Raw genomic sequence first — 10,408 nt, forward strand, 5'->3', positions numbered from 1 at the left:
TGAATTTCAGCCCTACACGTGGCAATTTTCTCATACTGGGCCTGGACCTGCAATTGGTGGGCTTTGAAAATTGGATATGCGAATTTGTCCTTTCCGCATAAGTTTTTTAAAGTAAGAATTTAATAATAAAACAATTCATTTTATATTTTTATGTTTAATTTTGGGGAAAATATCTTTTTGTCCGAAGCTTTATTAGGATTTCTATTTGATAGCTATGTTTTAAAATGTTATACCTTATCTAGAGTTTTTGAGTGCACTGTATATGATCTTTGAGTTTCAAAAGATTACATTTTTTTCATTAGATTTTTATGGAGGTCCAATTTTTGTTTTTTAGTGTTAGTTTTTAATATATATATATATATATTATTTTGTTTATTAATTTCTTATTATCGCTGAAGTTAATTGAAAATTCACATTATAATGATTCACACAAAGTCTATGGAAAAACATGTTTCATGGAGTTAAATTTGTGGTGTAGATTTGATGTGGATGTGGTAGCAAAGTGCATGATATTCTTGAAATTGAAGTCTTGTAAGACTTTGCATCTTCAAGAGACTTGTATCTCTAAGAAGTGTTCGGCATCAAGAATCAAGGAATCTTCTTGTTGTGGGAGAATTCTCTTAGACTTCATGAAGTGGAAAGTTGTTGACCCCTCAAATGATAGAAAACTTTTCTATTTATAGAATTTTTAGGTGAGTTTATGAGTTTGGATTTGGTTGATCTATAGACCTAGACCTTGGACCCAACTAATTCGATTTAGGTCAAAATGAGAATACATGGCATCACTAGAATCGGCTAGTTTTTGTTTTTAATTTCAATTTCACATGTCAATTTTTAATTAGTCCCAAATTTAATGTTTTATAATTTTATCATTAATTTGAAAAACAACATTGGTCCAAAATTTTTCATTCAAGCATAATTATTTTAAATTACCTAATCGCCATACTAAATTTTAAAATTAGGTAAATGCATGCTTGTGTTTAAGAAGCAAAATATGTTGGTATTCTTCAAACAATTCGTAGATACCACGCTTTAAATTTTGTATTTTCACCCATTGGATTTTGTTTCCAACAGTAGCATATTTATATTCTATGTGTAACTTGAAAAAAATCATATAACATACTGACATACTAATATTAGAAAATATATACCGTTTATATAAACTAATGAGATCATAAAATATCTATCATCTTGTTTGAACTTTATTGGTTTCATCATGTAATAGATATTTGATTATTTCTATCATTTTATAAAAGAATTCGCACGATAAACAGTGTATCTCAACAATTGTAATTTTAAATATGGATCATTGTTGTATCAAAGAAGATCCAGTGCTTTAAAAGTAAAAATTGACATGACTTCAGTGCTAAATCACAATTGTTGGTTGCTCTCCAAAGTTTAGACAAAATCCAATCTCAAATGTGCACTCGTCGGAGAAAGGAATATAATAAAAGAATACTTAGACAAGATCAAAGAAATCTATCCACCTCAAAATCAAAATCTTTGTCCTCAATTTATAGGAAAACACTTTAAATATGTAAACGGTAGGCGTATTAAAGCATTAGAGTTGTAACCATCAAACGGTTACAATTTTTGTAACCGTCAAAACATTTTTTATTAAAAATTGTAACACTAAAACAGTCACAAACTTAAAGGTAGAAGTCACTATAATGACAAGTCATTCCCAACAATAATATGACAATTTATGACATGAATCATACATGAATTTTGTAAACTATATTATATGGAACATTACTTTCATTTATGATAACTAGATTTGCTCAAGTTTATCACAATAATAGTTCATTTGAAGTATAAAAGACAATTCAATGACAATAATAATATTATTTTCTTATTTCACGTCATTTGTTACTCACAAAATATTATAGTATATACTTATCATATATATATCGAGTATCATGCTCAAATATAGCGAAGAAATAAAATTATCAAATTCTCATACCATATGAAAAATTTAATTCGTGGAACCACACCACAAATCAAAGTATATTCAACATATTTGAGTAGAAGAATTTGTCTTCAGATTGTAATTTCAAATCCTTGAAAGCAAAAATCGATCCGACTCGATACTAAATCATAATTGTCGGTTGCTCTCCTAGGTTTACACAACCTCCAATCTCACAAGTCCACTCATACGAGAAAGGAATTGAATTAAATAAATACAGATGAAAATTGAGAGGAAAATAAATCTATCTACATCCGAAATCTCAGTCCTCAATTTATAAGAAAATATTTTTTTTTATTTATCTAAAATTAATTTTAGATCTATAATGATCTAGTGTATTAAAACATTAAGTTGTAACCATAGTGAGGAGAAAAATCTATCTACCTCAAAACCGAAATCTTTATCCTCAATTTATAAGAAAATATCATATATCTAAAACTAATGTTATAATATTTGAAACCATCAAAACATTTTTTTTAATTAATTGTAACATTAAAACAGTCACATACTTGAAGTTGTCACAACGTCATTTTTAACCATAATCTCCGTCATTAGATTTAAATATCATGTCTATAAATTCATTTCCAAATAAACTACACCCACATTAAAAAAGCACGAAGAGAAAATAAAAATTTGAAATCTTACATTATAGTGATAGATTATTAATCTAACAAACAGATCCTAAGGGCAAACAAAGCCAAAATAAATTAGCAATCTCATCTATCAATACAAAATTAACCAAACCTTCAATTAGTTATAAAAAAAAACATTCCTAAAACCCCTGGAGATATCTGGACAAAGAGTTAATTATTATAATTTATTATAATTAAGTTATAATAGTTTGTGTTTAGAATGCAAATTGTTTTAGTTTGTGTTTAGAATGCAAATTGTTTTAGTTTGGATTATAATAGTATGTATTTTAGGAGTAAACTATTTTAATTTTAGAAGGAAATAATGAACATTGTAGCAAAGAATTAAAAAAATAATGAATGTAAAGTAGTAAATAGTAAATACCGTAATAAATGAGAGTTTTGAAAGAGTGTTAATGATAGCTAATTGGGGATTTCGAAATAATATTTTCTATTGCAAGAAGTGATTATTATAATCTTACGATATTCCTTATTCTAAACACTCTATATGTTAACTGATTATGGAATATCTATCCATTTAATCATAAATAGTAAAACAATAATAATAGTAATAAGTTATTTTCGTGAAAAGAGCATGCATATCTTACGGAATAAATAAGAGTTGGGAGGAGTGGAGTTGTCGTTTGGTCAAAGAGTTTGTAGTTAAAATCCATCGGTTCCATAATTTATTAATTTCTTATATTTAGGTTACTAAACATTTCCCGTCTTTTAGGGATGTCCAAAAAAATCCAATGACCCGAAAGAATCGATTAACCCAACCCAACCTTGGGTTCAAATAAATGAAAATTTTATGGGTTGGATTTGTTGAAGGATTCACCTAATATAATATAAACAAATCCGAATTTATTATTAATTTTAAATAAAATTTTTAATTACTTATAACACAATTATTTATACATATATTGATTTTAATTTTATTTAATTCTAATATTTTTTAATAATTTATTTTTCAATAACTTTTAAAAGTAGTTTATTTACACTTTAGAAAACAAATTTTCACTATATAAATTGAAATTGAATTGTTAATTTTAATTCAATATGTGAAAATACTTAAATTAGACTTTTACATATCTACATTTTGCTTCTTTTTAGAACAAAATTTTAAATAAATGACTTGATTAATCCGAACTAACTCACCAAAATATTTAATGGTTGAGTTAGGTTGAGTTCATTTATTAATAAGAGTTATTTGGGTTGAAAAATTTGACCATTGAGTTGAGTCTAAAAAAAAGTCTTTCAACCAAACCTAACCTAATTTATGAACACCTCTATCCTCTTTGTCCTAAAGTCTCTCAAAATGACTAGATAATGGCATGTAATTGAATTCGACAACTTCCACCTGATTAATTGGTTAAATTTTTTATTGAAAAAAAAGTTTTATTTATCTTAAACCATAAAGTTACCCATTTTAGAAACCATGAGAACTATACTATTTTTCATTCAAACTTTAAAATCCGACCTTCAAGCTATACGCCCTATTACTAGAACCAAAACATAAACTAAGACTTTAAGTGCAGCCAAATATTTCCTTAAAGAATTTGCATATCCAAATTGTTGGGATCTAATATTAGACAATTTTAAGGACCTCTTTTATTCATCATATTTATTCAAGATCCATTTTCTCTCGACTTTTAAATTTTTAATCAGATAAAATAAATAAAAATTAATTGTTTTGTAATCTGAAATCAGCGGAAACAGTGACTGGTGGACCCCAGAGCACAGCATCAGAAAGATAATTAAGAGAGTGAAGGAAATCTGAACTTTTCTTTTTCTTTTTTCTTTTTTCTCCTCTCATTTTTTTAAAAGGAAAAAAAAAATCAAGCATTTGGGGCCAAACTAAATTATACGGATTTTATTTTCTTTCCTTAACTGCTGTAACACAACAATTTAGGTGTCTTTGCTAATTATTTAACTTAAATTTATAGATATTATTTTTATTTCTAGTTTTTTAAAAAATATTTTTATTTTTAAAATTTGATTAAGAATTCAAAAAATCTACTTATGTAAATTATTCTAAAAAATTAGAAGAAAATATGTTTAATTTTCAAAAAATAAAAATAATTACCAAATAGGATATAAAAATGTAATTTATTGTGTGCAAAAAGACATAATTGGTTAGATTATAAAAAATAAATGCATCTCAAAATACACTCAATTATTTTTCTATAAAATATTATTTAATTATATTTATTCAATTTTAATCCATTTACTTTAGAATTTTCAGTTTAGTTATATATTTTTCAATAAAATTTTAAATTTGGTCTTATTATTAATTTGTTATCACTGTTTTCATAAACTAATTATTATCTATTAACATTTTCCCTATAAATTATATTTTTCATTAAACTTTTAAATTTGGTCTTATTATTAATTTGTTATCTTTATACACTAATTATTATCTATTAACATTTTGACTATAAATTATATTTTTCATTAAACTTTTAAATTTGATCTTATTATTAATTTGTTATCACTGTTTTCATAAACTAATTATTATTTATTAACATTTTTACTATAAATTGTGAAGGCATATTAACATATTATAACTTTTTGTATGAAAATTATTATTATTATTGAACTAATTTAAAATTGAGCAGTCTAAAGTAAAATGGTACCAAGTAAATAGAATTTAAAATTTTAAACAATGGAGAGAGAAGAGAAAAGGCAAACTTATTCATGAAATATGGTAATTGTTCATTAAAAAGTAAGTAAAAAAAATCGATTTAAGTCGATTTTTTTTCCACATCACGATTACAGAAAGCCGCCCGCCCTTAAAATCACACTATTATATAAAAACCCTATCCGCTTTATATTATATTAATTATATATATCGTATTAATTACTATATATATTTATTTATTAATTTTTCCGCTAAAACCCCTCTTTTCAAAAGCAGAGTTCTTCCCCTGTTTTTCTTCTTCTTCATCATCTTCAACATTACAACCAAAACCACTCACAGAGAAGATCAACTTCAACTTTCTTACTACTATTATATTCAAATCCCCAACCAAATTCTTCCACTAAGTCACCATCGAATTTCTTCCTCTTTCATCACGCCTTAGGGTTTCGAACGCTCAACAATTTCACTTTATCCAGCACCGGCCCACACAGCGACGAGAAATCGTCGGTTCGCATGGTGTAGAATGTGCTCAAGAACATAATCCTCGTCCTCGTCGATTCCGCCGTGAATTTCAGCGCCGCCGGTTTCGATCCGCCGTTGCCTTTCGACTGGTACGGTACTTTCAGTGTGTTTTTCCCGGCGAAAGCTTCAACGACCATGGATCCTTCGCACGAGTTGCTTGCATCGCCGACGACGAACGAGAGGATGTAGGTTTTTCCGGGGATCGTACGAACAATCTGAGCTATTGCGCTTTCTTTTCCGGCGACTAACTCGACGGCGCGCTTCCCGCTGGGGACGGAGAAATGGTCGGAATCGATGTATTTGACGGCCTTGAGAGATTCAACCATCCAGCCGGGGATCGGAGAGTGGTCATCTTCAATGTTCGGTGGGACCAAAACTCCTGATGATGCGTTTGGGAAAACGTATGGGCCAATTTCGAAATCCCCATTCTTCACCAGATTATCTGTTGAATACAAAACGACGATTTCAAATCAAATCAATGGAAAATTCCAAGAATTATATTAATAGAACAGACGTATCGAAAAACAGGTTGGAAATGGAACAGAGCAATCAATGAACCAATATGCACATGGTTACAGAGACAATAAATTCAAGCAACTACTGAATTCCAGAAGGTATTAAATGCACTCGATTATCACACAACAAATTTGACATGTATTTTTCCATAAGAATATAATATTCCTAAAACAAATCCCTATTTCTTTACCAATCAAGCAATATTAAAAAAATCAAATGATCTGAAAAATCTGATCAATCCAAATTATTCGATTGAATTCTTTTAAAATAATCTAAATTAATTCGAATAAATCTAAATTTATAATTTATTATTAAATTTAAAGAGTGTGTTTTTTACTTATGATACAAATTATGTAAACATATATTTAATTCAATTTATTACCATACACCTTAAAATATTGCTCTGAAAATAATTAGATAAATTTTTGAGCTACTCAATTCGCATAAGGCTTGTACCATAACTCGAAAGTTAGAGATTTGATTGACCGATTCAAGGATTCAGCCATTAGTTTTCAGAACAGAAACTCACCATTGGAGGCCTTAGGAGGGTAGAGGGTTTTAATGGCAATGGCGTCGATGAGAGGGCCACAGGCAGGATCTTCCTCCTCGCCAGGGTTATGGATGAGAATAACGACCTCGTCGGAGGTGGCTTGGAAGGCCCAAGCGTATAAGTCCCAGCCATTACTGTTGTAAAGAGTTTGCATCGGCAGAACCCCCCAGTCGGGCGCTACAGAGATGTTGAGCCGCTCCTCTTGAGCGCAGGTTCGGGCGGCGCTGAAAGTGATCGAATAGTAAAGTCCTTTTACTACTTTGATCTTTTGTTTGATTGACGCTTCGTTTCCTAGCCGGACGGCGAACGCCCCCTCCGGCACCACCAGCAACATGTCGCCTTGTTTCTGCCCTGACTTTATGTACTCCACGAAGCCTGAAATTTCCCATTCCGGTATTGCATATGGTCCTTTTACCACCGTTCCGTTCATGTCCGACGCCTTCGGACCTCTCTCGAAATCCCCATTTGGCAAATACCCTAAAAAAATGAACAAAAAAGGCTCTGTTAAATTAACTACAAGAAAAAAGAAAAGTTACCCTGTAAAAATATCCCTAAATTTTGAATATTATTTCAATTATGTCTCTCCAAAAGTGTTCTTTTAACTTTTAAATTTTGAAATTTATTTTGAATTTTGAACTCTATTATAAAATATTGTATTAAAAAGGGTATAAATATCATTTACAATTATATATATAAGAGGAAGGTCCATCCTTAAGTTAAAATCATATTTGCAAATTAGTAATTAGGTATATCTTTCCATTTTTACACTCATATCAATTTTCATTTTATTTGAATAAAATAAAACTATTAAAGAGTATTTTTAAAACTAAAATTTTAAAATTTATCGAAAGAAAAAATAAATTAAATTCAAACGTTTTTTTTGAAAAAAATTCGTTGGAGTTGGAAATGGGAATTTGCATAATTTAATAATGAAGAAAAGAAAATAAGTTAAATTCAGCAATCATGTGGGGGATTTGGGGATTCCCAATTGCTCCCATCAGCCTATAAAGCGCCAGCGGAGCGGTGGGGCCCAATACTAAAATGAATCACAACCGTCCATAAGAACAAATTTTGTATATACAACTTTTACGTGTCGGTCTCGAATTGTAGATATTTCGCTATCACGTGACCGACTGGACTCCCAGCACGGTCGGATTGGTCGTTATCCATAGAAAGTAAATTTTACGCCCAAGGGAAAAACGAAAAAGGAAAAAAAGAACATTATTAATTTATACTCCGCATTTTCACTTTTGTTTTACTTAACGTATAGCATTAGCAAACGGGGGAATCAAATCTTTGGATTTTTTAAAAACCGCCTTTTAATTTTTTTAAAATTGCTTTAAAAGATTGTTTATCGTAGAAAGTAAAGAATTATATTTGCTCACCTACAAAGTAAATAGAACTAGGACTTCCTAATTTTAACAAATCTACTCAAATATTCTATTAAAAATACGTCACATCACGAGAAAAATGTTTTTATAAAAAGTAGGCAGCCCCGTTTAGGATTGAAAAAAAATAAAGTTATATTCAAAATTTAGTCTCGCGGTTTAAAGTATATTAGAATTTAATTATTATAATTTATAGTTGGATATAGCAACCATAAATACTCTTTAAGACCATTTAAATGGTTTCATCAAAGCAACTTTTTTCAAATTATAGAGATTAAATATATAATTTAATTTAAAAAAATACTTTGTGCAATATTGATGGCAACTATTCTTTTTCTAGCTACTTTAAAGTTAAATTAACAGCAAAAAAAATAAAATTTAAAAATAATATGCAATAAATTATGATGGGACAACTTAAGACTCTCTAATATGCAAGTTCCTTTTTCTACAGATGGGAATAAAAAAGGTTAAAATAAAAACCCTTTTACAAATATTTGTAGATTCAAATCATTTTAAAAATAGAAGGAACAAAAGCGCAATATTCCGGTGAGTGTGTGATCGGAGGCTAACGGGGGCAGTATGGAGGCTTACCGTCGACGAGGCTGAGAGCGGGATGGAAGGCGGCGGAGAGAAGCACCGACAAGAAGATGACGGCGGCGTTCTGCATTGTTGGAAGTTCTCTGTGGGAAGAGAGAGAGAGAGAGAGGAGATAGAGAGAGAGGGCGGAGAGATGCTGAGAGTGGAGGAGGGGGAGAGGGAGGTTATATGCATGGAAGGATACAAGGAAGCCCTTCGGGTTGGCGTAGAATTACGGAAATTGCCATTTATTAAATCTGAATCTCAGGAACTTGTCCTTTTCGTTTAAGTAAAATTAAGGCCAAATTCCAAGACGGTAGGGTTATAATTTCATTTATACCCACAAACTCATATAAAGGTAGAAATTCTCTAGGTTCCAGGTTGAATTTTTATCATTTAGTATAAGTTAAAGTTTTATTTCATCACTCTTTTATTTTTAGTTTTTGTTTTTAAAAATTAAGTTAGGAATATTATTTCTATCTTTAAATTTTTTATTTTTTCTTTATTATCTACCTTTTATTAATGGTTTAAAAAATCAAGCCAAATATTGAGAACTAAAAAAAGTAACTTTTATAAAATTATTTTTGTTTTTAGAATTTGGCTAAAAATTCAATCATTGTATTTAAGGAATGTGCAATTCATGATAAGAAACATAAATAAAATTTTCAAAAACTAAAAACAAAAAATGAAATGGTTAACAAACAGGATCTTGATATTTGGTTTGGTTTTAAAAAAATTAAGTCTACAAATACTCTTAATTACTTTAAATACATGTCTTTATATCTATTTTCTATCTATGTTTGAAAAAAAAAAGTTATTTTGAAAATTAAAAAAAATATATATTTTTTTAAATGGATAAGAATTCAACTATTAAAATTAAAATATCCAAATTATTGTAAAAAATGAGAGAAAATGAACTTAATTTTTAAAAATAAAAAAATGAAATGGTACCAAATGAAATCTTAAGAATCTAATTTCTACTACTACTATAAATTCGATTGTCTAATTTTAACATTAGCTTAAGTTTGATAGAACAATATTTATAATTAAAAAATTGAAAGTGGAATTCCAATTACCATGTTAGGTGAATTTTGTAAAGAAAAATACTTATGTGTATCTTGGGGAGCACCTCTATCTTTGTGCATCTCACTAAATTATCATATCATGATTTGACATATGGCAAACTATTCATATTTATTGTTTGAAATATTTTAATTATTTTTTTGTTTTGAGTGAGAGAAGAAAAAAACTTGGTTCATCTAATTATTATCTTTTTGTAAAATGGCCTAAAATTAAAAATAAATAAAAGGAAGAGAGAAGTGTTGGTGTCATTGGATGGGATGGAAATGGGACAAAAGCCTGTTGTTAATCACATGGTTTCCTCTGTCACCCTCTTAATAAATCCAATCACCCCCTCCAAATTTTCAATTTCACAGCCTTTTTTTTTTCTTATTTTAAAAAAAATCAAATTTAAAGTATTTTTGCAACTCTCCCCGATCAAATAGATTAAAATTGCCTTTACCATTGTGATGATTTCTTCAAATAAAACTTCTCAAATTTAGAAATTGAACTCGTTATTTATCATTTTCTTTCTTTACGACCCCGACTTCTCCACTTTAT

General features: G+C 29.0%; 1 protein-coding gene across 1 annotated transcript; it reads right to left on the reverse strand.

The window, feature by feature from the left end:
- Positions 1 to 5,286: 5,286 nt before the first annotated feature.
- Positions 5,287 to 9,091, reverse strand: LOC120075807 (BIIDXI-like protein At5g11420). Its single transcript, XM_039029482.2, has 3 exons — positions 8,804 to 9,091; positions 6,804 to 7,301; positions 5,287 to 6,200 (listed from the first exon to the last, which is right to left on the reverse strand). The coding sequence occupies exons 1-3, from the start codon at positions 8,877 to 8,879 to the stop codon at positions 5,668 to 5,670; spliced, it is 1,107 nt and encodes a 368-aa protein (XP_038885410.1). The 5' UTR covers positions 8,880 to 9,091; the 3' UTR covers positions 5,287 to 5,667.
- Positions 9,092 to 10,408: the final 1,317 nt, after the last annotated feature.

Source organism: Benincasa hispida, chromosome 4 (assembly GCF_027475165.1).
Source record: "Benincasa hispida cultivar pf3 chromosome 4, pf3_genome.v1.1, whole genome shotgun sequence".
Taxonomy (NCBI): Eukaryota; Viridiplantae; Streptophyta; class Magnoliopsida; order Cucurbitales; family Cucurbitaceae; genus Benincasa; species Benincasa hispida.